At 42.9% G+C, this 27,633-nt stretch overlaps 1 protein-coding gene across 1 annotated transcript in view; it reads left to right on the top strand.

The window, feature by feature from the left end:
• Nucleotides 1-15,186, top strand: part of LOC115399831 (zinc finger protein 239-like) — a 40,186-nt gene extending 25,000 nt beyond the window's left edge. The window contains exons 3-4 of the mRNA XM_030107413.1: nt 1,439-1,449; nt 13,910-15,186. Coding sequence (XP_029963273.1) covers nt 1,439-1,449; nt 13,910-14,789 — 891 coding nt within the window. The 3' untranslated portion in view covers nt 14,790-15,186. The remainder of the gene's footprint in view (nt 1-1,438; nt 1,450-13,909) is intronic.
• Nucleotides 15,187-27,633: the final 12,447 nt, after the last annotated feature.

The following is a 27,633-nucleotide window of genomic DNA, read 5'->3' as shown; positions in this document are numbered from 1 at the left end:
CTTGAATTATTTGGTTTTACCTCCAAAAAAAAAGAATTCAAACTTGTGTTTCGTTCTGTCACTATTGCACTTTTGTTAATTGTTGTATTTATAACTGTTCTGTCCTGTTCCTGAGGAATAAAACCTGAACAGAAAAGATCTGTAGATGGTTACTTGTTTGACTGCATTACAAACTGAGTCAAGCCCTGCAACAAGCAACAGTTTAATTGAATAGAACAAAACATTTAAGTTAAAAGCAAACAACAATAAATAAACGGCTCAAAACAACTTAAATGCTGCATTAGAGAAACTGAGGGACTGATAAAGCATTTAACCTTTTTTCTTGAAATCTTTGGGAAACTATTGCGTGAAAAAGGTGTCATTAATGTGTGCAGCATATTGCGTGGAATATGAACTGGCCTGGAAAAAAAAATTTCAGTCAAAAATATTTTTTTGCTTTAATCCCTGGCAATGAACACAAACATAAAAAGTAATGAACAGCAATAGAGTGCATTTTTGTAACACAAAAGCTAAACACACCAAATAGATTATTAAAAAGGGTCAATAAAAATGCAAACTTAGCTGGTTACCTCTTAAAGGGGAACGGTCGTTTTTGCAATCTGGACCTTATTTCACATTCATAACAACATTTACTCACCCGTTTGACTTTCATGTGATTTGCAGTTGTTTCGGAGATAATTCGATGCTCCCATATCCATATAACGGCAGCGGGCGGGGCACCGACATGCAGCCGTTACAGACGCTCTTTTCTCTTATGTTTGTTGTGGGGTGGTAGATACATGTAAATTTATTAAGTCAGCATCACTTAGCGCTATTGGGAAGTCTGTAAACCGGCTAGATTGAGCAACTCTCCGGGAACTCTGAAGCGATGATGTCATCACACTGCGCCATGGCGCACATTCATTCTGTTTGTTTACATGGAAGTAGCGTCTCTGCTCTGCAGTCAGACCACGGCATCTCCATCGGCTTTTTTAGGCAGTCAGAGTTTATTTTCAGCTGGTTGTAACTTTGGTACAATGGTTCCAGTGTGCATATATCCTGGCTGTGAAAGTAAAATGACCAGCTGGACGTCACTGAGCTCACAGGCTCCCACTGCGTGACCGGGATTTATTGAAGCTATGGCTAATAGCGCTCAACACGGACCCCAGCATCAAAGTTCCAACTTTTCGGCGTTTAGATTATCGGGTGTGTAGTGTCCACTTCACATCGGAGGACTTCTTCCCAGTTCAGGAAAGAAATGAAGGCCAGAAGATCCAGAGAATGAACCTCAAAAAGAATGCCATTCCAGCGGCTGCAGGAGGAGAGCAGGTCGAGGTAACATGATGCTAATAATATTCATTTTTTTTCTTTACTCATGTCTAGAGTTGGCTAGAGTTTTATAAACTTGTTCTTACTCCTTTTGAGCAACAGTGTACAGAATATTTTACCGTTTATGTACAACTCTTGTCATTGACAGATATACTTGTATCATCCTTTGTTGTTGCTCAAATGAACTAAACAGTAAACATCCAGCCTCTAGACATTAGTAAAGAAAAAAATGAATAGCGTTAGCGTCTTGTTACCTCGACCTGTCCTCCTCCTGCAGCCGCTGGATGGCATTCTTTTTGAGGTTCATTCTCTGGATCTTCTGGCCTTCATTTCATTTCTGAACTGGGAAGAAGTCCTCCGATGTGAAGTGGGCACTCCACACCCGATAATCTAAACGCCGAAAAGTTGGAACTTTGATGCTGGGGTCCGTGTTGAGCGCTATTAGCCATAGCTTCAATAAATCCCGGTCACGCAGTGGGAGCCTGTGAGCTCAGTGACGTCCAGCTGGTCATTTTACTTTCACAGCAGGATATATGCACACTGGAACCATTGTACCAAAGTTACAACCAGCTGAAAATAAACTCTGACTGCCTAAAAAAGCCGATGGAGATGCCGTGGTCTGACTGCAGAGCAGAGACGCTGCTTCCATGTAAACAAACAGAATGAATGTGCGCCACGGCGCAGTGTGATGACATCATCGCTTCAGCGCTCCCAAAGAGTTGCTCCACCTAGCCGGTTTACAGACTTCCCAGTAGCGCTAAGTGATGCTGACTTAATAAATTTACATGTATCTACCACCCCACAACAAACATAAGAGAAAAGAGCGTCTGTAACGGCTGCATGTCGGCGCCCCGCCCGCTGCCGTTATATGGATATGGGAGCATCTAATTATCTCCAAACCAACTGCAAACCACACGAAAGTCAAACGGGTGAGTAAATGTTGTTATGAATGTGAAATAAGGTCCAAATTGCAAAAACGACCGTTCCCCTTTAAAGGGCAACAATTTAGAACAAAACAATTTAACTTTAATATCTACAACCTCAGTGAATAATACAGCTGCTTGAGAATATTTTTTTATACAAAGATCTAAGCTTTATCTCCTTTTAAAAATGAGGTAAAATAATGAACAATAAAGTTACTTTTGTAACACAAAAAACTAAACATATCAAATAGCTTTTCAGCACCGTTTTAATGGGATATAGTTTTAATAGTTGCGCTATCTGACCACTAGAGGGCTCTGTCTCCATTGTTCCACTAGTTATCAGACTAAAGGTTCGTTTCAGCTGTTAACTTGATGGTTTGTTCACTAAGTGTCTTTTCACATTTCTATGATTTGTTGTATATAAAATCCCTCATGCTAGCTTGTGAACTGCTAGCGGTAGCTTGCTAGCTAGCGTTAGCATCGGTGCTAGCTTCAGCGTCTCTCCCTCCAGCTTGTTGGGGTGTTTCCATGGCGGCTGATCTCTTGTAGATCCTGTACTGCTGCTGTAAACCAGCTCTGCCTGACCCAGCCTCCACCCAGCCTCCACCCAGCCTCCACCCAGCAGCAGCTCCAGTCAGAGAAGCTACAGCGCTCCGCTCGCTGTTAGCTGCCTTTGGTCCTGAACGCAGCACTGGCTGCATTTTTTTTGTTTTTTGGGTTTTTTTTTAATCATCGTTAATGTAGCTCCACATGTATCTATCATGTATGTGGAGAACTGCAGTAGAGGGAATATTTAGTTGATATTATCTGAAGCTTTCAGGTAACACCATCACTCCAAGAAATATTATAAAAAGGTGCAAAAAGAATGAGAACGTGCCCTACAGATGGTTTAACGATCTTTCTGACTTATAAGATTGTCCCGACGTTATAATCCTTAACGATCTTATATCGTCATATTGCACACCCCTAATTAAACACATTTTAATAAGTAACGCCTCCGTCCATCAGTGTAAAATATTCCCCTCCATCCCAGAGTGACTTTGTCTTGTTTCCCTCCAGAGAGTCCACAGCAGCACATTGGTGAGCAGAAGAGCAGCTCCAGTGTGGAGCAGGAGGAACATGAAGCTCCACACATTAAAGAGGCGTCTGTTCCTGATGGTGAAGGTGACGATTCCCACCACTCTGAGAGAGACTGGAGCAGCCAGAGACTGACTGCTGCTGCTGTGGAGATCTGCACCCTGTTTGAACAAGCTATTGTCCGGAGCCAGGAGGAGGTGGAGCGTCAGCACAGACTGCTGGAGACCATCTGGAAACCTCAGATCAAGTTACACAGAGCAGGTAATGAAAAGTGTGAATGAACACATGAATGTGACGCTGGAGGATCTCCATCGTTATGGCTGTTTGACACAAGCAGGATCTGAGTCTCTTATGTTTTCAGTGTCTTTAATCAGCTTTATTCACCAGACTGGGAACTCCAAACACACTCTCTCTTCTTCTCCACTCTGTCCTTCCACTCAGCCACACAGCGCCCCCTCTGGTGGGGAGGTGGAATCACAGTAACAGGATTACTCTTTCGGAAACGCATCTCCCTTCTCAGTGTTTTCTGGAAGTTGTGTTTTTTCATCCATTTACACAACAATAGAGTCAGAGCACTTTCACTAATCGGAAATGCGGGAGCTTTTCTCAAAAAGTTTCATTTGCAGCTCTGATTGGTTGAAGTTCGCTGTCAGTCAAAGTCCACAGGGGGAGAGGCGGGACTTTCAGTGAAACAGAGCGTTTTCTCTTCCGGGTTTCAGAATTAACCTCTGAAAATCCTTTATTTAACACAAAATGACTTTTCCTTAGCAGCAAAAATAAACTGTTACCATGTTAATGCCAATGATAGGGTTTGGACGAGCTAAAAAAGCAGGATACAGCCCCTTTAAGTTCGATTTCTGTGCATTATCCTCTTCTCTTTAGTTTTCTGCAAATAAGTAAGTCAGTGAGGGGTGCAGCGCAGCAGAATCCTCTTCTCTTTTCCTCCTCCTCTCTCAGCAACAGACAGCACAACACCAGCCCAGCAATCCTCGGACCTGAGCAATAAAACACAATAATATCCCTGCATGTCATTCAGAATACTGACAACAATCAGAAATCTCTTTATAAAAACGGGCACTTTGATGATTAATATGTGCCTATGACAGGATTGTGTTCTCACCCGTTTAATGTGACTTCTGTTTTCGGACATCACTGGACAGCCTCTCAACATCGGACATGTGAGATGAAACTTCAGTCTTCACACAGAACAAGCTCTCCTCTGTGAAGCGGGGCGGTGTTTGCGCCTGCCGTTTCTTTTACCGCGTCTTTGCGTGGAGAGGCGGTTTTCCTCGCATTATCTCTCGGGTTGCAACAAAAGTTGCAGCAGTCGTGGAGTTTGGAGATGAAATCCACTTCTTGAATCAGTCTTTGTGCTCCTCTAATTTCTTCAGAAGCATTTTTTCTCTCACTGCGAACTGGGTTAATTTAGCATGCCTTCCCTGAAAATGTCTCTCCAAATTACTAATTTTGTTATTTGATAACTTCTCGTTACAAAGCAAACATGCAGGCAATCCTTCCGCTTTGGCAATAAAAGCAAATGATTCAGTCTATTCTTCCTTGAATATCTATCTTTCTCTTTTTACCTTTGGGATCCATGGCCATGACAGGTTTGTTCACCTGCCTGACGCCGCGCTGCAGCGCCGTCGCAGGCTGTGACGCAAATCTTCGTTGACAGAAATGTTGAAATGTAATATTTATTATGCACGCCTTTATAGCATTGTAAAAAGCTAAGAATTTTTGTCGTGTTTGTCCTACAGAAATCATATTAAAACAAAAAATATATCCCCCGATATTTTTCCATTTTCATACATTTTTGAAGAGGCTCCAGGGAGCCACTGGGGGGCGCTAAAGAGCCGCAGGTTGCCGACCCCTGATCTAGACTAGGGGTGTGCGGTATGATGATATAAGATCGTTAAGGATTATAACGTCGGGACGATCTTATAAATCAGAAAGATCGTTGAACCGTCTATAGGGCACGTTCTCCTCACTCGTTTTTCACCTATATATAATATTTTTAGGAGTGATGATGTTACCTGAAAGCTTCACATAATATCAACTAAATAATCCACATACATGATGGATACATGCGGCACAACATTAAAGCAATACTTCAACATTTTGGCAAATTGGCCCATTTGGGGCAATTCCCTAGTCATTTAGAACAGCAGACTTACTTTTTTTGTGAGGGCGAGCTGTTGTTTATTCAGCGGTGCGTCTGAGGAGAGCTTCACGGCGGACATAATAGAAATGGATGGTGCATTTGCTTCCCTCGTCAAACTCATCAAATACACAATCCAACAACCCCAAAACACTGGGGTGGACACGTTATAATCTGCACATTCACAACATTATTAAATGTTCATTGCACATTTTGATTAGAAAAAAAATTGTACTATTTAAATTAAAGCCAGTTTCTTTAGCTTAAATTGTATTTTTTTTTTTTCTTTTAGGGTTTTACATGTTTAAATACATTTTGTACGTTTTATATGTTTAACATTGGGGGGAAAAATGGTCAAACTTGCAAATTAGTCTAGAAAAATCAATATAAAAAAGAATCGTGATAAAATCGTGATCGTGATATTGATTTAAAAAAAAAAATCGTGATATGACATTTTTGCCATATCGCCAACCCCTAATCTAGACCCACTGGTCTACTTCAAAATTTCATCTTATAAGTTGTCTCATAGTTGTCTTATGTCTCATGACCTCAGTTTACTGCAGACAGCTTCTTCAACATGTAGTGCGATCGTCAGAGGAGCAAACGACAGGAGAGTAGAAGGGACAGAGCGGCTCGTGATTAAAATGCAATGAAAATGTTTTCAGGCGTTATTGGTTTTCATTAATCTGATGGCTACGAATGCATCAACGCTGACGGCCTTACTTCAAACATAACCGGTATTCACAGGATGTAAAATGATTTAATAATAATGCATTGGTTTTATATAGCACTTTTCAGGACACTCAAAGACGCTTCACATTGCATTATTCATTCACACCATACTGGGTGGTGGTAAGCTGCTGCTGTAGCCACAGCTGCCCTGGGGCAGACTGACGGAAGCGAGGCTGCCAGGCTGCGCCATCGGCCCCTCCGACCACCACCAACCATTCACTCTCACTACTTTCATACTAGGCAACGTGGGTGAAGTGTCTTGCCCAAGGACACAACGACAGTTTTACGCCTGCGGGAGCGGGGATCGAACCGCCAACCTTCCGGTTATAAGACAACCTGCTCTACCAACTGAGCTACTGCCGCCTTTCCGTTTCCACAGTCGTTATGGCAGGACGATGTTTGTTGTGTGAATGTTTTGAACATTCAGTCTCTTTCACACCGTGACTTCCCTCTTTCCGAAGTCCGTTCTTGCTCCCCTTGTCGGCATGTGTGCGTGGTCCGCAGTGCTCCCTTTGATGTCGAAGTAGTCATCAACACCTGTCCGCCAGACTGCATGCTGATTTCCCTGCGGACGTCCATGCGCAGCCCAAATTTTGTGACGGCATGTGCCACAGCAAACTGACAAAGGTGGACGCCAACCTTGAGGAGCGACTCGGTGAAGCCATCAGGTTCTCCCCTCATCTTTACAATCCAGGTCTGAAGAACTACAAAGACATCCATATGGAAAAATACTCATGGACAGAGAGAGCAAACTCAGTGATGAGAAGGTCTGCAGACAGAAGTGGAAGTTTCTGTGTGATTGCTGTCAAGAGACGGCGCTCGGGCGCCGCCCCGCCCCACAATTCAGAAACTGAAAGAAGAAGCAAAATAAGAGAGATTATTTTACTTGCAGTGTATGTCCTTCATTTTCTATTAACAATCTGCAATAAAAGACCAGATAAACAGCTTGGAGAGCCGTAAAAGACGCTTCGCGTCTTCATAAGGATTCCACCAATCACTTAACTGATACAATATGAAATGACATGAAATGACACCAACCAGTGGCGTTTCATGGCTGCGGTTTGGGGTGAATTTCGGTTTGCCCATCGCTACCTGCTGTATAAATGCACTGATATTGAAGAATGATGAAGCACCCCACTTTAACCCGTTCAGCCCGACGGACCCTGTAGGGGGTCCAACAGCTGTATGCTCCTCTTCAACATGTGTAAAAACTGACTAAAATGCTGTGAGGATGATTTCTTTCAATTGTGTCTCAAATAAGAAGCCTTGATCTCACTAACTGAGGCTCCAGAGTGTTTGTTTTATAACAACTTTAAAATCCAGATGCAACAATTCGACACGCCCCCCTCACCCGCACCTCCCGACAGAAAACGCAACAGAAAGCAAGATCCGTCTGCTCCGCTCCTACGTATTTGGTATCATATGAAACTACAAAAGCTGCTCTTTAAGAGACACCAGGCAGAATATTCTCCGAGCCGACCGCCTCCCGTCAGCGGCAAAACAAACCCAAAACCGATCTTCACATTTCACAGCCAGCACCTCAGATCGCAGGTTTCTCACACACTTCTTCACTAAATCTCAAAGCTGTTCACACCAAACACAACATAATTTATTTCCTTACTGTTCTGTGGTCGTTTTCCATCTATCCACGCTCTCCTCTGACCAAAATTAGCAGCTTAATCATCTGGAAGAGTGAAAGAGCGTCATGCGTCTGAATGTGATGTGCTGCCTCTTGTCGCCATCTTGTGGGTTTGTCGTTAATTTTTGGAGTTCAAATAAAGTTTGACGTTCTACGTGTCGCGAGCTTTCGAACGATATGTTACACGTGTCTGAGGCATCATCCAGCTGGGAGACATCTTTGAGTGTAACCACATGAGCGCCGCCGCCATCTGGGATCTAAGATGCAGCGGTGCGCACTGCAGAGCGAGACGCACGCGAATGGCAATAAGTTACTGTTCCTGTGATATATTTGTCAATTTTTTAATTCTGAAACATGCACATTTATCTATATTGTGCTTTATACAGCACATTTCACATTGTGTTTATTTTTTCTTGATGTACATTTTGTATATATTTTTGTTTACATGTTGCAAAGGGAATTGTTTTGTTTTCCCTGTGATATAATTGGCTATTTTTGTATTGATAATATTATTGTAAATATATTTCAATTGTGGACTAAATGTTATGGCTCAATCATTTGTCAAAATGTATTTTATACTGCGCACAATAATAAGTTTCTGCACAAAAACTGTATAGAAACTAATAGTTGTTCCGATACCAGTATCGGAAATTGCGCCAATACTGCTGAAAATGCTGCCAACTAGGGCTGGACAAAATTTTGATAGCAGTAGATACCGCTGCATATTTTTATTCAATAACGGTGATATGAGTTTTAAACACATTTCCGATATTTCGATACAGTGCATTACAGTATGCGTTTCACAATCACGAATTGCTGTCCACGGCGTCGCCGATTCAAGCCGAACAGAAAGCGCTGCGAGAGAGTGATCAGTGCTCTGCAGCACACCACAGCTGGCCGTCCTCCTCTCAGGCTACAAGCTAAGCTCCACCGCGGCGAGTTTGAGCTCCAAAATGAGAACTCGTGATGTAAACGCGACTGAACAAGCTTCCACAAGCTAATTTGTGGCCATGAAATAATAAATCATGGCCACGAATTAGGTACATCATTCACTGAACAGTCCAGTAAAGTCAGCAGCGTATTGACAGATGCGGACTTCCGGTCTCAACATCTCTTTAACAAAACGTCAGTAACATACAAAGAGCGCCTCCATCCCATTGTTGTGAGCTGGACTACATGCTAGAAGCTCATTTTTATTTAAAGTATCTGTCTATCAAGCATCAGAAACAATATTGATTTGTACAAGCAGCCGGTGGTGCTGCGGGGTTAAGGGACCGTCTACAATTTACAAGACGTTGCAACAGTGAAGACAAATACCACAAAAAAAAAAACAGTACAGGGATTCACTGCAGTGTCACCATAATCACTACAACCTGGAGTTATTCTGTACTTAACCTCAGTAATTCTGAGCTCTTTTATTTTTCTTCCTGGTTGAAGCAGCTTTCTTTGAATCCATAACAATAACATAACTGTATTTAAGTGTAAAGTTAAAACTATTTATATTGAAAAAGGTGAAACTTACATTTATTTAACAGTGATTTCGTATTTCTTAAATAAAAGGTAAACATTTAATTTATTGTAGTTTTTATTTCTAACATTTTATGCTGGAGGAGCTTCCTGGATAAGTAATTTCTAGTTTTACAGGTAGTACATTATATGCATGATTCTTAACAGTTTTTCTGAGACTTTTGTATTATTTATATCGATGTCGGAATTATATCGTATCGACCGAAATTAAGACATATATCATGATAACATTTTTGCCCATATCGTCCAGCCCTACGGACATCAGTATCAGCGAGTACTGGAGTCCAAGCACCGCTCCGATACCACATCATTTATTAAATTAGTAACCTATTTACTGGTTACCTCTGACACTTCTTCTTCTTCTGTGATGTTTCACGGCAGCTTCCATCCCATTGGTTGTATTACCACCATCTGCTGGTCATTGGCTCTGACAGTTCTTTGCCGATCTGAAATGGTGCTGCTGTTTTTACTAACGAGGAAGTACGGATCATGTGACAGACGCACAGCGTCGGTTAAAGAAGCCAATTTTTGGTTTACTGTGCAGCTTCTGCCCTTTGAATTTTATTTTTTGAATGTAACTTGACAGGTAGATTTTGGACCGTAACAATTTGGAATGAAATTATTCCTAGATTGATTTAGTTCAATTGTATTTGCACTACTGTTTTTTGTACTGTTCTATTTAAAAATAAATGACTTGAATTTGCTGTATTGATTCACGTTTTAGAGGGTTTAACCTGAGCCAGGCCTCACCACAGTGATAATCATGTGACAGTCTTGCAGACGTGGCATCATATTATTTATAACATACTGGTATCGGATCGGTACTTGGTATCAGCCGATACCCACAGTAAAAGTATCGGAATCGGTACCGGGAGGAAAAAAATATCGGAACATCTCAAGAAACTAATAAAATAGTGACTAAATGTCAGAGCCAAAGGGCGCATTGTACACTCACCAGCCACTTTATTAAGTACACCTTGCTAGTACCGGGTTGGACCCCCTTTGCCTTCAGAACTCCCTTAATCCTTGGTGGCATAGATTCAACAAGGTACTGGAAACATTCCTCTGAGAGTTTGGTCCATAGTGACATGATAGCTTCACGCAGTTGCTGCAGATTTGTCGGCTGAACATCCATGATGCCAATCTCCTGTTCCACCACATCCCAGAGGTGCTCTATTGGATGGAGATCTGGTGACTGTGGAGGCCGTTTGAGTCCAGTGAACTCATTGTCATGTTCCAGAAACCAGTCTGAGATGATTGGAGCTGGATGACATGGCGCGTTATCCTGCTGGAAGCAGCCGTCAGGAGACGGCCCACTGTGGTCATCAAGGGACGGACAAGGTCAGCAACAATACTCAGGCAGGCTGTGGCGTTGCAACCATGCTCAGTTGGTACTAAGGGGCCCAAAGAGTGCCAGGAAAATACCCCCCACACCATTACACCACCACCACCAGCCTGAAGCATTGATACAAGGCAGGATGGATTTTATAGTCAGATTCCTTTCAAAGAACTGCCAAACTCGCCGTATTGCTTAGGCAGCACAAGCACTGATAATAATTTAGACCATGACAAGGTAGGACATAGCTGTATGGCAGTGTGGCACAGGTTGGGAAACCCATCCTCACAGACAAGTTTAGGTTGGACTTCATGAGACTCTCCTCATCAACTGGAAATCCAACCAGAATCTACATATAAACCCACATAAAAATCTTCTTCTGGGTCACATTGGAGAGAAGATCTGCTTGTTATAAAAACACCCTGATGCACCTGGAGGAGGACGTCTTATCATCACTCCATCTCAGGCGGCATGGTGAACAGGGAACAGACTGTTGAAGGAATATGAGAGAAGATAAGTGAATATAGCATCTAGAAGAAGATCATCTAACAAGGAATGGTTAATCCAGCAACGGTTCAGCTGCTGAAGGTTCACAGCGGCTGTATGCTAGTTTAGACATTTGAATTGTAATAGTAGAAGTAATGTAACTAGAAAAATTTGCAGTTCCTGAAGAAACTGCAAGTGTGAATGCTGAGCTGAAAATGCTAAACTGTAATGCAGAAGAAGTTCAAGAAGAAAGGTTGAAAACACTGCAAAGAGTTGAAAAAGGTTGAAAACCTTTGAAAACACTGCAAAAAGTTGAAGAACCTTGAAAAAGGTGAAAACGCTGCAAAAAGTTGAAAAAGTTTTAAAAAAGGTTGAAAACACTAGAAAAAGTTGAAAAAATTTGAGAAAGGTTTAAAACGCTGCAACAAGTTGAAAACAGTTGAGAAAGGTTGAAAAAGTTTTAAAACACTGCAAAAAGTTGAAAAACATTGAAAAAGGTTGAAAACACTGTAAAAATGATGAAAAGTTTGAAAACACTGCAAAAAGTTGAAAACAGTTGAATAAGGTTGAAAATGTTGAAAACACTGCAATAAGTTGAAAAAACCTGAAAAAGTTTGAAAACACTGTAAAAATGATGAAAAGTTTGAAAACACTGCAAAAAGTTGAAAACAGTTGAATAAGGTTGAAAAAGGTTGAAAAACGCTGCAAAAACTTGAAAAAAGTTGAAAAAGTTTGAAAACGCTGCAAAATGTTGAAAAAGGTTGAAAACACTACAAATAGTTGAAAAAGGTTGAAAACACTGCAAAAAGTTGAAAACAGTTGAAAAAGGTTGAAAACGCTGCAAAAAGTTGAAAAACATTGAAAAACATTGAAAAAGAATGAAAACACTGCAAAAAGTTGAAAAAGGTTGAAAAAGTTTGAAAACACTGTAAAAAGTTGAAAATCATTGAAAAAGTTGAAAAACGCTGCATAAAGTTGAAAAAGTTGAAAAAGGTTGAAAAAGTTTGAAAACACTGCAAAAAGTTGAAAATCGTTGAAAAAGTTCAAAAACGTTGCAAAAAGTTGAAAAAGTTGAAAATGATTGAAAAAGTTGAAAAACGCTGTATAAAGTTGAAAAAGTTGAAAAAGATAGAAAAAGTTCAAAAATGTTGCAAAAAGTTGAAAAAACTTTAAGAAAGTTGAAGAAACAGCAGAGTCAGTGTCAGAGTAACAGAGGATCAATAGAGCTCCAGTCTGAATGGGAAAATCCAGACTAATCAAGCAGCAGCAGCACAACAGGTGTGTCTGTTGCTCTGGAGACCAGCTGCACAGCAGCCATGACAGTGAACCAGCAGTTCTTATGGAGTGCGCATGGTTGAGAAAATGTCATTCCTCGAGAACCCAGAGGTGACATTGAAAAAGATTTTTTCACAATCAGATTCAGAAGCCTTTCATGAATTTAATGGTGCAGGAATCATGTCTGTAGGATCATCCATTCAGCCACGGCGATGGTGCGAACATGAGAGAAGTTTTGGATTTGAGTGAGAAAATCTCTCTCCAAAATGCATTGGAGCGGATGGGAGAAAATCCTGCGCTCTCCTCACAGAAATGCAGCTGGAGAGAGAACCGTTTGAGATAGAGACCAAGTGACTCAATTGTACGGGTCACAAGAAAAGTGGCTACGTTTAGAGAGGTAATTGTGTAGATTGAGCCAGAAATGTGGCCAGGGGGACGAGAAAAGAATTATTTTTTTGGTTTAAATCCAGACCCTCCCGCACTCTAAATTCCTTTCTCCCACTCTAGCTTTTCCAATACACACCCATTGTAAACTCCAAAAACGGCTGAAATGCTCTCCGTACTTGAAGGCTCACAGTTTGAATTTGGTAAAAGATGTGGACATGATATAACATACCTAAATAGAGGACAAAAATGCCTACATTTTGCAAGTAAAATGAAGTGTCTACGTCAAAGTATGACAAAGTTGTAAGGGGTCAAAGTTGAAGGAGTTCAAAGGTCCGTTGAAGGGTTTTCCCATTGACTTCAATGTTAAAAATAATTTTAAAAAGTTGAAATATTTGAAAAAGTTGAACAAAGTTGAAAAAGTTTAAAAAGGTTGAAGAAAGAGTTTAAAAAGTTGAATATTTTAAAAGTTGAATGGTTAAAATCGGTTAAGATTTGAAGAAGTTATAAGGTTCCAAAGTTTGAAAAAATCTCCATCCGTTAACATGGGGAAAAAAGTTGCACAAAAGTTGAAATATTTCAAAAAGTTTAAGAGATGTTAAAAAGCCAGAACATAGCCAGAATGTCCTTAAAAAGCTGCACATTTTGATATCTGAATGGTTCAAATCGGACAAAATTTGTAGGAGGAGAAGCGTGCCAAAAAACGGCTTAAGAAGTCAGAAGAGGAATGTAATCGTGTGAATGCCTCAGGCATTCACACAACTAACCTGTGATCTTGTACTTTTTGTCCCTCCAGAGCTCCAACAGCACCATGACTGTAGAGAGGAGCAGCTCTTTAAACAGGAAACACACTGCTGTCTGGAACAGGAGGAACCAGAACCTCCTCAGATCAAAGAGGAACCAGAAGAACAGGAGGAACCAGAACCTCCTCAGGTCAAAGAGGAACCAGAAGAACAGGAGGAACCAGAACCTCCTCAGATCAAAGAGGAACCAGAAGAACCAGGACTTCTACACTTTAAAGAAGAACAGGAGGATTCAGAACCTCCTCAGATTGAGGATCAGGAGGAACTGGGTACCAGCCAGGAGGGAGAGCAGCTTCTACTGAAGTTTGAAAGTGATTCCTTTAAGGTTCCTTCTATTGAGGAGCAAAGTGACCTGAGAGAACCAGAAGAAGAACCAGACTCTGAGCAGTTCCTCTCTCAGGACTCTGAAGTCCATGATGGAAGAAATTCCAATAACTCAGGAACTGTCACTGATAGGAAGAAGAAAATAAGTTGTGAAATCTGTGGTAAACGTTGGGCCTGGAAGAGTGAACTCTCACGTCACATGAGAACTCACACAGGTGAAAAAAATGTTTTTTGTAAAACATGCGGGAGAAGTTTCAGTCAACAGAATCATTTGTTGCGTCACATGAGGACTCACACAGGTGAGAAGCCCTATTCTTGTGAAACATGCATGAAAAGTTTCAGTACACAGAGTTATTTGTTGGTCCACATGAGAACTCACACGGGTGAGAATCTGTGTTATTGTGAAACATGTGGGAAAAGTTTCAGTCAACAGAGTACTTTATTGGTTCACATGAGAATTCACACAGGTGAGAAGCCGTATTCTTGTCAGACATGTGGGAAAAGTTTCAGACAACAGAGTACTTTATTGGTTCACCTGAGAATTCACACAGGTGAGAAGCCATATTCTTGTGAAGAATGTGGAAGAAGTTTCAGTTCGCAAAGTCCATTGTTGATTCACATGAGAACTCACACAGGTGAGAAGCCGTATTCTTGTGAATCATGTGGTAAAAGTTTCAGACAGCAGAATACTTTGTTGATTCACATGAGAATTCACACAGGTGAGAAGCCGTATTCTTGTAAAACATGTGGGAAATGTTACAGTTATCATCAGTCATTGCTACAACATATGAAAACTCACAAAGAGACGAATGAATGAAAGACTCTGAGGACCCTCATTCAGGAAGTCCAGCTTGATCCAGAAATCACAACAGTTCAAATGAAATGTTTTTGATGTAAACATTGTTGAGACTGTGCTGTAGAAAAAAAGGTTTATAATAATGCTTTGGTTTTATATAGTGCCTTACAGGACACTCAGAGTTCCTTTTCAAATGTGATATTCATTCACTCGATACTTGATGGTGGTTTACTGAGTATGTAGCCAGAGCTGCCCTGGGGTGGACTGACAGAAGCGAGGCTGCAGTCTCCCATCCAGGCAGTGACCAGGTCCTCACTGGTTAGAGTGTCCTTTTGTTCTTATTATATCTAATTTGTCTACTTTTCTTGTACTTTGTGTTGACACCTTACTTTTATCAATAAATACCATTATTTTGCCACCCAGTGCCTTGATATTTGTCATTTCCCTTTTCTCCAAAGAGCTGGTTGGAACATTTACATTGAAAAGTATCAAGAGAAGTCAAAGACTAAATGTGTCTACAACTTAGACCTATACTTTAACACTGAACGTGCACTTCAGTACAAATATAAGGCACTACATGCCCTACACGAGAGGGGAGTTCCTGGAATTTGGTCATAAAATACTAATAATGAGTTTGGACTTCTGGCCGTCAGATGTGCTGTAGGTAAGCCTCGTGCATATCTGAAAAATCTGAGCTTCCAGAGTTACACTGACGCCTGTCAGGCGCTATTTATAGTAACAGAGTGCCACTGCGGTCTGCGATTTTTGCAAAATGGCGACATGAACTGGAAAGCCAGAGCAGCGCGCAAACATTAAATTCTGCTTTTTGCTGGAAAAACAGCAGCAGAAACACTTCTTCATACTATCGGCGAGAAGGCACTAGAAGTGTACAACACGCTCACCATAACCCCTGCCGGAGACGCACTTACAATGGAAGAGATCCTGGCAGCTTCTAAGAATTACTGCAGCCCACAGAAAAATATTGTTTTCGAGCGTCATCAGTTCTGGTCTCATCCGATGTCACCAGGAACTACGATAGACAGGTTCATCACAGAGCTACGACAAAAGAACAGACTGGGAGTTTGGTCAAAATGTGGATGATATGATCAGAGATAAACAGGTGTTCAGCATAAATGGCACACGTCTGAAAGAGAGATTACTTCGTGATAAGGAGCTCACTCTGAATAAGACCATTGAAACGTGCAGGTGAGCAGAAGCGGCCGAGTCTCAGATCCAGGCAGTGCAAGCAGGTCCTGTTAGCCAAGATGATTCGGTGGATGTGCTGAAAAAAGCACCTGGACACAAGAAACAAGGAAAAAACAGAAACAAATCCAATGACAAGAAGGCCATCTGTACAAAATGTGGTAATAAACATGAGCTAAGACAATGTCCAGCGTACGGGGTGAAGTGTCACGAGTGTGGTAAAGATAACCACTTCGCAAAGGTATGTAGCACAAACACTGAGAAAAACGGCGATTACAAGAAAACAAAGGCAGTGAATGACATTTACCCCTTTCACACAGGCCAAGAAACCCGTTTAAACCTGCTAATTAACCGGGTCCTCATGGCAGTGTGAAAGTGTTCACTCGGCATTTGACCCGGGTTTTTCAACCCTGCAATCGACGCGAGTTTTTAGCGGGTCTCTACTACCGGCTTTTTAGTGGGAGGGGCGAAAGGGAGTGTGAAAGGCAGACGCGAGTCGACGCGGTAACTTACGTGATGACGTCGACGCAGCGTGGCTACGTAGCGCGCTAGTTGTTGTTTCTGGACACAGCGTGAGATTTCCTTCGTCAAGATGACCCAGTATTGGCAAGACAGTGAGACCAGAGAGCTGCTCTGGATCTGTGGGGAAGAGGAGATTCGTCTACAGGTAACGGGGACTATGTTCCGCTGCATTGTTTACTTTCGCTTTGCTCTGTCGCGCTGATGATGTCATCAACGCGGGACACCATCAGTGCGGGAAGACGCAGCGACGTGGCTCGCCAGCAGGCGGTTAGACGCGGGTCTGCATGCAGTGTGAAAGGACACAAAAGGCGATTATTAGCAGGTCGAGAACACGGGTCGACCCGCTAGTTGTAGTGTGAAAGGGGTAATTGAGACATAAATGGACACTTTGTACTTTGGCATGGTGTGCAGTGATAAAAGTGAGGCCAACAACTGGAAAGAAACAGCAACAATAAATGGAATGCCAGTAACTTTCAAGCTTGACACCGGCGCAGGTGCTAATGTGCTTCCCACCGACATGTACCACAAGTTACCAGGTCCCACTCAACTACTGCCCAAAAAAACTGTGCTAATTGCCTTCGGTGGTGCCCGCATACATGCAGATGGTGTTGTGTCTCTTGAATGTAAAACTGACAAATGCATTGCAGTGCTTGACTTTCTTGTATCTAGCCAAGCAGACAAAGCAATCCTGGATGGACGAGCTTGTGGAGAGCTGCAGCTGGTGAAGAGAGTCGATGCGCTCACAAAGAAATCACCAAAGCCCAGCAAGCCACCAGCCACCAAAGAGGAGCTTTTGGAGACGTATGCAGAGGTTGGGTCTAGGTGAGTTTCCTGGAGTTCACCACATACATGTTGACACAAATGTCACACCTGCCATTCACGCATGCAGAAATGTCCCTCTCGCGATAATGGCCTCACTTGAAGAGACTCTCAAAGATTTATAAGACAGAAATGTGATAACTCCTGTCAGTGAGCCCACAGAATGGGTGAACAGTCTTGTTGCAGCACAAAAGAAGAATGGTACACTCAGGGTGTGTTTGGACCCTTGTGACCTGAATCAAGCAGTCAAACGCCAGCACTACTCCAGCCCCGCACATGAGGACGTCCGCAGCAAACTTGCAGGAAAATCAGTCTTCACTATTTTGGATGAAAAGGATGGATACTGGCAGATCAAACTGGACAAATCATCTTCAAAGCTCTGCACCTTTAAAACACCATGGGGTCGGTATCGTTTCATCCGACTTCCATTTGGAATTACATCTGCCAGCGAAGTGTTTCAGCAAAAGAACTGAGACATTCGGTGACATTCCTGGTGTGTTCGTCATAGCAGATGACATGATCATTGCAGCAAAATCAGAGCATGAGCATGATGGAATCTTGCAAAAAGTAATGGAAAGAGCAAAAGCAGCTAATGTGAAATTCAACAAAGACAAGATTCAGTTCAAAGTGGACACTGAAATACATGGGACATGTCATCACAGCAGCAGGTCAGAAAGCTGATGACACAAAGATCAAAGCTATCGTCGAAATGCCCACTCCTGAGGACAAAGTCTCCAACGCTTACTGGGAATGACAAAGTTCTTAGCGTAGTACATACCAAATGAAGCGTCACTTACTGCACCCTTAAGACAATGACTCAGGAAGGACACTGCGTGGCGAAGGCAACCACACCAATTCAATTCAATTCAATTCAATTCAATTTATTTTTGTATAGCCCAGTATCACAACAACAGCTGCCTCAGAGGGCTTCAAGATGTTACATTGGTCGGTAAAAGTAAAAACAGTGAATAAGCATAATGGTAATATGTCAATATTTACAGTAACGAGACAGAACGAAGCAACCACCACCTTCGACCCTCACACCCGGCAAGAAAAAACTCCAAAAACACAGTGGGAAAAGAAGAAATCTTGGGGAGAACCACAGTATGGAGGGATCCCTCTCCCAGGGACGGACAGCTTTGGCAACAGCTAGCATGAGACAATAAGAAGTAAAGCCTAGGACTATGTTGAGTACAGTCCGTTGGACGGTCCAGCACAAGAACCACGGATCCCAGCAGTAGAACCGAAGCCAGTCCACGGGCAGCACCGACAGGAGTGTCCTCCCGGTCCGGACGGAGCTTGTTCGTAGGCCCTCGTAATAGTGGAGTCAGCAACTGAAACTGGAGAAGACTCCCCCTCAAAGGGGGGGACAGCAGGGGAAAAGCAATGAACGGACTAAAGGGAAGAACATTCAGACATTAGAGGACAGGGCTCAGTGCACCGTACTTCCCACAGCATTCTAGCTCCTGGGGCAGCTTTGTGGATACTTAACTGTTTAAACTAGTATTTAGTTAGTATAGTTTAGTTTAGTTTAATTTAGTTTGGTTTAGTTTAATTTTGTTTAGTGTAATTCGGTTTGGTTTAGTTTAGTTTAGTTTAGTTTGGTTTAGTTTAGTTTAGTTTAGTTTAGTTTAGTTTGATTTACTGTAGTTTGGTTTGGTTTACTTTAGTTTGTTACAGTGAGGCGCTGCAGAAAATCAAAACTTCCCTGACACAAGCACCAATCCTGAGGTTCTATGACCACGAGAAACCCCTCACACTGCAAGCAGACTCTTCTAAAGATGGACTTGGAGCGCACCTGCTACAACGTGGCCAAGCTGTGTGCTATGCTTCCCGAGCGCTCACAGACACTGAAAAAAGGTACGCACAAATAGAAAAAAAGCTGCTTACCATTGTTTTGCCACCAAAAGGTTTCACTAATATGTCTATGGAAGACCAGTCCTATCTGATCACAAGCCTCTCAAAGTGATTATGCGCAAACCGCTCTGCAAAGCACCAGCAAGACTGCAAGGAATGCTTCTTCAGCTGCAGAGGCATGATCTCACTGTCACCCATACACCTGGTAAACACATGTACCTAGCCGATGCACTTTCACGAGCCATAACAAACAGTGAAAATGTCAATGCTGATGAAAATCCAAATGATGAGAGAGTTGTGTATGCTTTAGAAGCCACAGATGCCTTAAGTGAGGACACACTCAACCAACTGAAAGCGGCAACTGCAGCAGACAGTGTGCTACAAGCTTTATGTGACAAGCACATGAATGGCTAGCCTACCAAAAGCAAAAGTTTGGACAGAACACTTCACAGCCACTGGCCAATGCCACGTAATATCATCATTCAAAATGACATTGTTATGGTGGGAGACAAAATTGTGATACCCCAAGACTTCAGAAAAGTGATCTTGGAAAAGCTACATCTCACTCATCAGGGACTGCAGCGCACAAAAGCAGGGAAAGTACTGTCCTGGCCCGGGATGGCCTGTGATACAGAGACTATGATTGAGAAATGTGTGCAATGCCAGCAATTGCAGCGAAAGCAACAAGCAGAGCCGCTTGTCCCACGTCCAAACCCTGAGCTACCATGGATGAAAAATGGAGCAGACATTTTTGAGCCACATGGTCAGTCATATTTGTTATTAGTGGACTCCCTCACAACGTATCCTGAAGTGCTCAACCTGCCCGAAAAAACAGCACACACTGTGATTCAAAGCATGAAGTCAGTCTTTGCAAGACACGGCACTCCCAAAGAGATAGTGAGTGATCACATCCCATTTGCCAGAAACGAGATGAAGTCATTTGCAACTTCATGGGAAATAAAGCTCACATTCTCCAGTCCCGGCTTTCCCTCATCAAATGGAATGGCAGAACGAGCCATAAAGCCTGTCAAACATGCACTGAAAAAAGCAACCCAAACTGGCACAGACCCACATCTGGTACTGTTATCCTTGAGAAACACCCCAGTGACAGGACAAACATGTCCCCTGCACAGATGTTGATGGACAGAGTCCTGCAGCACACTTCCACACTCGAGTGCTCTTCTTAAACAGAATACTCCTCTACAGATTCCAGACAAGATAAGAGAAATACAGTCCCGCCAGAAACGACACTTTGACCAACGTGCAAAGCCACTTCCTGAGTTAACCCCAGGTAACACAGTGCACATGCAAACGAGACACGGCTGGGAGCCAGCTGTCATTGTTCAACAGAGAAGAACCGCGTTCCTACACCGTGTGGACTCCAGCAGGACGGATCCTCAGGAGAAACAGGAGGCATCTGAGGAAAATCCACCCGAGTCTGTTCAAAGACACCTCAGTTGATGAACAGTCTGACTCCTTCCCCTTTCCCACTGGCCAAAAATCCCATTTAAACCCCCTAAGTCATGGCAGTGGGAAAAGGTTTGACCTGGGATTTCGACCCGGGTCGTTCACTCTGCAATCGACCCGGTAATTTGCCGGGTGAATTTGTAGCAGCTTTTAGTGGGAGGGACACATCTGGGAACTTACATGATGACGTCGACGCAGCGCGGCTAAGTTAGCGCGCTAGTTGTTGTTTCTGGACACAGCGTGAGATTTCCTTCGCCAACATGACCCAGCATTGGCAAGATAGCGAGACCAGAGAGCTTCCCCTGATCCGTGGGGAAGAGGAGATTTGTCTACAGGTAACGGGGACTGTGTTCCGCTGCATTGTTTACTTTCGTTTTGCTCTGTTGTGCTGATGATGTCATCAATGTGGGACACCATCAGTGCGGGGAAACGCAGCGGTGCGGCTCACCAGCTGGAGGTGAGACGCGGGTCTGCAGGCGGTGGGAAAGGCGTCTAAAAAGGCGATAGTTAGCGGGTCGCAGACACGGGTCGACCCGCTAGTTGCAGTGGGAGAGGGGTATCAGAGGATCAACATGCAGAACCACCTCAAGAGCCCCTGCCAAGTGTCTCTTCATCCACATCTGTGGACAGTACTCCAACCTGTTCCACATGCAGTGGCCGTGCAGTCCGGCACCCTGCCAGGTTCAGAGATGATTAAGTGGACATTCAGGGTTACAGGTTCATAATGTTTTCTGTTTAGTTAAGCATAAATCTGTTGGGAAAAAAAAAACCAGTGAATTAATGAAAATCGTATTGTTCATAGAATGAATACAAAAAAAGGAAAAAAAATATTGTTATGTACTAAACAATAGAAAATGTTTGATGTTTTAAGAAAAAGAGTTGCAAAAAAAGAACACTTAAAGGTGTAATACAACATTTTGATTTCCGGGTGGATCACCTAAATAACTGGTGGGTCTGTTTGTCAATCATTCTGACGAGCTGCTTTCGTAAGGCGGTTCTCCGTGCTTGCGCCCAATCAGCTTCTCCCTTTTGCGCATTCAGAGTGTTTCTGTAGCCGGTGAGCTTCTGAGCTCGTACTTACCGATGGCGAGTGTGACATAATGAAACTGTAACTGTTTCGGAAAAAAAAGCTTTATTTATGAGCGAGGCGGATCGCAGAAACTGTAAACAGAGCCGTGCACGCCGGAGAAGAGGAGATCGCGCTCGTACACTTCTGCGTTTCCTGGGAGAAGCAGGAGAGCCGGGCGGATGGTCTGGCGCATGGCGTTGTTCAAAAAGTGAGTAACAGACGTGGGGCTTCGTCTTTTCGAGAAAATCGTGTATTAGACCTTTAAAGGTGCATTAAGGAGTTTTTCAACTTTAAAAATACTTATTTTCCACCATAAATATGTTACACATGTTTAATGATGTGTACAATGTGCCCTGACATATTCATTACCAGTACCTCTAACAGCTTTAAATTGTCACTTGAAAGTTGCAGTGCCGGTCCGGCACCAGCATTTTTTTGGGGAGAATGGGCCATTTTCACAGCTCCACTACTTCCTGAAATTAACTGTGCACATTCATTTCCTGTCTTGCATTATTGGCCAAAATGATTAATCCAGGTGTGTCTTGTTGCAGCAGTCTAAACTCGTGATATATATACGAGGGTGTACCCAAAAGAATCCGGAATTTGACTGTAACTTTTTATTTCTGACATTTCAAAATAAAACATCAAAATAGTCTCCACCCGCATTAATGCAGCGCTCCAGCCGTGTCTCCCACTTCACCAATGCGTCGTCAGACCCGTGCGTAATTGTGCCATTCAGGGCCGGCTGCGATTTTTCTGTCACCTCCTCCACATCTGCAAACCGCTGTCCCTTCAGCTGCTTCTTCAACTTGGGGAACAAGAAAAAGTCACTGGAGGCTTCATCTGGCGAATCAGGCGGATGGGAGAGGAGATTCATCTCATTCTTCTCCAGAAACTGCGTGAGGCGCAGCGCCGTGTCCGCTGGCGCTCTGTGGTGGTGGATCAACCGGCTCCACTCCGCCACGACGCTCTGCTTCCTCCTCACATCCTCACGGAGCGTCTGAGGACTTCCTGTAGTAGTCCTGGTTTACAGTCTGACCTGGAGGGACAGACTCGCTGTGGACGAGACCCTGGACAGCCAAGAAGCAGCTCAGCATTGTTTTCACGCTGAGCGGACCTGACGCGCCGACATCTGGCCCTTCTCAAACCCCCGGACCACTCATGGACCTGAGTCTTCCCCAGAGCATCATCCTTGTAGGCTTGCTGCAACAAGCTGAGTGTTTCTGCTGCTGTTTTTTTCCAGCAAAAAGCAGAATTTTATGTTTGCGCGCTGCTCTGGCTTCCCAGGCAATGTCGCCATTTTGGAAAAATCGCAGACCGCGGCTGCACTCTGTTACTATAAATAGCGCCTGACAGACGTCAGGGTCACTCTGGGAGCTCAGATTTTTCACAGATGTGCACAAGGCTTACCTGTAACACATCTGACGGCCAGAAGTCAAAACTCATTATTATTAGTATTTTATGACCAAATTCCGGAAACTTTTGGGTACCCCCTCGTATATATGTATGTATATAAATGTGTGTGTGTGTGTGTGATATTTCAGTAATTGGTAATGGAGCGTGAGAAATATTTTTCAAGAATAATCTTCTAATAATAATCTTCTGATAATTGGCTTTACGTACTATCAAGGGAAACTGCAGTAATGTTTCCTGCAGTTCCCCCTGTGTCCAGTAGGGGTCAGTATGAAGCTGAACGCTGTTTTTGATCCTCCAGAAAAGCGAGAGAAGAAGCAGCTGGAATAGAGGCTGTTTCTACCAGAAGAAACATTTCTCCTCCTGCAGCAACAATGACTTCAGTCCAGGCTTTAAGAGAGTTTATCAGCGAGAGACTAACTGCTGCTGCTGGAGAAATCTTCACCGCGTTTCTACAAACTATCGTCCCCTTCGAGGAGGAGATTGACCGACAGAGAAAACTGCTGCAAATCAGCTCCAAACTGAACATCAAGTCACACAGAACAGGTATGAAAACGTGTGAATGAACACATGAATGTGGTTGATGGAGGAGCGTTACATTTGTTTTGAAGCTGCAGACAGAAATGAGGCTCAGTCCGGTGTTTCGGATTAACTGGTTTCCGTGTTAACTGGTGACCAGCAGATGTTGAAAACTCCACTGAGGCTTCTAGTTTTTCTGGTGAATGTCGGTTATCTGCAGCTACTGTATTTTTCTAAAGTTTAGTGCCTGTTGTTAGCCTAACTTCAACAGCTGCTTTTACCAGCATGTGTTCAGAGAAACCAGTCACCAGTTAACAAGAAAACCAGTTAGTCCGAAACACCGGTGAAGGTCTCGAAAGGACACGTGATATCTTGCAATGTATTGTGGGCAATACGGGACAGCTCGTTCACGTTTACAGTGTTGACCATGTATGATTGCGTACTGTGCAGTGACAGACAGAATTAAACACGAGGAGGAATGGACTGAAACAGAAAGGTGGCAGACCGTACGGAGACCAGCTGGACCCGGTTCAGACCCGGGTCGGCTCACTTACCGCTCCTGTTCTTTAAATTCTGCCTGGAAGTGAAATGTCCATCAAAGCATCGCAGCAGCACGGCACTACAGGCTTGTGCATAAACTTTTGTCTGGACTTAAGTGACGGCATTTTGTCTCGAAGAAGACACAGTAATACTACAGCCAGACACAGTAATACTACAGCCAGACACAGAAATACTACAGCCAGACACAGTAATACTACAGCCAGACACAGTAATACTACAGCCAGACACAGAAATACTACAGCCAGACACAGAAATACTACAGCCAGACACAGAAATACTACAGCCAGTGACAGACACAAATTTTTGTGACAGCTGCAAAGTTTTGTGACTTAGTTTTGTGGACGGCAGTGGACTGCAAGGTGCATTGTTTTCCTTCATTTTATTTGTAGTCTTTTTCTTCACGCACAATCTAATCGTACTTTATATATTTGCAGTGGTATTTGTTTGCACAAAGACTTTTGCACCTTATTTGAACTGTAACTAACTTTAACAGTGTGGTTGCTACGCAAGAAGGTTGGTAACAAACAGAAAAGACTGAAACAAGAAGCGGTCTGACATTATTGCATGGGTAAATGGCGCAGTCCCACAGAGGATTTCCCAATAAAATGAAGTTTCATAAATAGCTACTGAACTACAATATTTATTTTCACCATATTCTGATTAACTTATTAAATTAGAGGGCTGGATTTTGTCACCATATGAACAAGTAACAGCTGAGGAGGTTTACCTGTCCTGGACATAATGAAATGTTAAGGATGTGTAGAATGTTTAGAATTAAGCCGAGGAAGACTGTTAGCCATCAGTTTTATTTCCAAAAAAACAGAAGTTGGTCACATATAACTAGTGGTGAAGCGGATCACTAAACTCACGGATCGGATCGGTCCGCGGATCAAGAGTCACGGATCGGATCATTTTTCGGATAGGCAAAAAGCAAGAAAAAAAAATCTGTTTTGTCTGTGTATTAGAAACTTAAATTATTAAATTTAAGTATATAAAAGTAGTGCACAAGGCATAATGGCTTCTTTTTAACATAATTATTATTGAAAAACAACTTAAAGTGCAACTTATACGAATATCTCCTTCATTTGAAATATAATAATGAACCAAAAATCAATTTAAAGTGCAACAGCAACATAAAAAGGCTGGTTCAAAAGACCATTAGTTAAATACAACTCAAAGGTGAACATAAGAAGACATCTTCCTTGAAACAAGGAGAATGACAGAACCTGACCGGTCGGACTGCAGAGGGAGAGGCTGCTAAATGCTGCGGTGTCGCTTCAAATGTGCGACATGCTGGATGTGTTTCCACCTTCACTTGGCTTTTTTATGCCACAGTGCCGACACACACACCGTTGCGGTTTTTCCCACTGACCTCTTTCCTTCGTTGTCATATTTGACAGGGAAACCAAAAAAACAAAATGCAGGGATTTAAGTGTCGTGGGGCGTTCAAGCTCCTCCTTTCTCCGCTCACCACAAGCTGTGTGCGGACTGAGCACAACGTTCTCTTTTTTTTTTCTTTTTTTTTTGAAATCGATCTGCGGGTCACGTATGTGCCGAACCGATGACGGTGATCTGAATGGATCACAGATCAATGATGATCCGTTGCACCACTACATATAATCCAGATAAACAAAACAAGCGGTTCGTGTCAGCACACATGGACTTAAAGCTCGTGTCCAGAGTTTTGAAAGAGAGAGGTTTTTTTAATCCAACGTCTCAGGTTCCCCTCCCTCTGCTTTCATGAACGACCAAGCCACGCCCCTTTAATTGTGCACGCTATTATCCGTCGGGTGAAAATGAGAGCCTCTGAGTCCTGCAGCATCCTCCATGTTCAGCTGTTTACGGCGGATGTTCAGCAGACAGTGGATATATCTGCTGCAGAGCTAACTCTCCTCTGCTGGGCGAGCGGCCGTGCTCTCTGGCTGCTCCACACTTTGATTGACAACACGAGAATGCGGAAGCTCGAAATCTATTGGCTGAAGCTGACCGGCGCTTTTTCGGATAACATGGGGGTCTATGAGACGAAGGCGGGGCTCATAAATGCATTTTTATATTGCTTTATGCTAATATTATATTGGAGTATCGAACCAGACTGACACATTTAAGCTCTGTTGAAAAATGATACATACGTTGGAAATGAATGGAAACTCCGGACACCAGCTTTAATGTCACCATTCATACGTTCACAACGGACACACTGCTCATTCTCCACCATGTCGTTTTGTTGTGGAGCTTGATACACATCAGGTGTGTGAGGCAGTAACTGCCGTCACAGTCTCCTGTCTCCTTGTTCTCCGTTGGAATCTTTGGTAATCCACAGCTTTCACCTCCGTGTGTCGAGATGTAACGACAGGTTCAGTCTGGATGAGTTTCATTCACTTCATCAGCAGGTCTCCTGAAAAACACACACGCCGATTATGACTTCAACATGAGGTCAGTTACAATGTAATCTCAAAGTCAGTCTCCTGTGAGTGAGGACAACTATCATATAAATTCAAAAGTACTCGATAAGGAAGTGGAGGAAAGAGAGAGAGAGTGTTTGCTTTGCTACTACTGTCCTCAGCTCGTGATGGCGAGATGAAGCTTCATGAACCACTGAGGCTTTCCGTCCAATTGGTTCACTCATGGGTTGAAGCTTCATGGTGCTTCATTTGCTCTACTGCGCCATCAAGTGGACGAATAAAAGTAAAACAGGCAGAGTGCCGATGGCACACTGGCTTTGCTATGTGAAGCTTTGAATTGTGTTTAAATGATCCTGCCAGTTAACAAGTAATATATTTAATGTAGTGTGGGTTTTTTCCTGACAGCAGGGACAGAGGGGGGAAGTGGAAACAACTTGAGGAGAGATTTGAGATATGTAGCTTGACTGTTTTATTGGGGTCAGGTTCTGGTTTTCAGAAAAGTGCTTCGATATTTTTTCAATTATAAAACGGGCTTGATAAATAGAATTTTATGTGCTTGTGCTACTTGTTTTGTGACTGTGCTTGCGTTACTAGTGACAACGTGAAAAACAAAGTAGGGACGACATTTTTATTCATTTTTATTCAAAAAAATCAATTGTTCAACTGTGCTGGGACTCAGGCGGTTTCTTTTTTTGGACAGTATTCTCCAGCTTTTGAAAATACTCTTTCACAAGGAACAGATGAGGCCGGCGTACAAACGATTTTTGTAGCAAGTGTGAACAAATTGGGATAGGTCTTTAGTTGTCTATTGCAGTAATCCAGAGGGCTCTGCAGAATGTTTCTATTTGGTTCACCAAGGTTCATCTGAACTTCAATCGTTGCGTCGGCAGTCACATTTTGGGTTGTTGTCTGCTGAACTGTGTTGTTGAATCGCTGCCAGAGTCTGCGGCCTAAGAAAGACAGAAAAGCAGGATGTAATTTGTGACTACATTCAGTAACATAATTACAAAGCAGTACTTGCATCAATGAAATG

This window comes from Salarias fasciatus, chromosome 13 (assembly GCF_902148845.1).
Source record: "Salarias fasciatus chromosome 13, fSalaFa1.1, whole genome shotgun sequence".
In the NCBI taxonomy this organism is placed as follows: domain Eukaryota; kingdom Metazoa; phylum Chordata; class Actinopteri; order Blenniiformes; family Blenniidae; genus Salarias; species Salarias fasciatus.
Note: the sequence above shows the minus strand (reverse complement) of the source record. Positions and strands in the feature narration are given on the sequence as shown.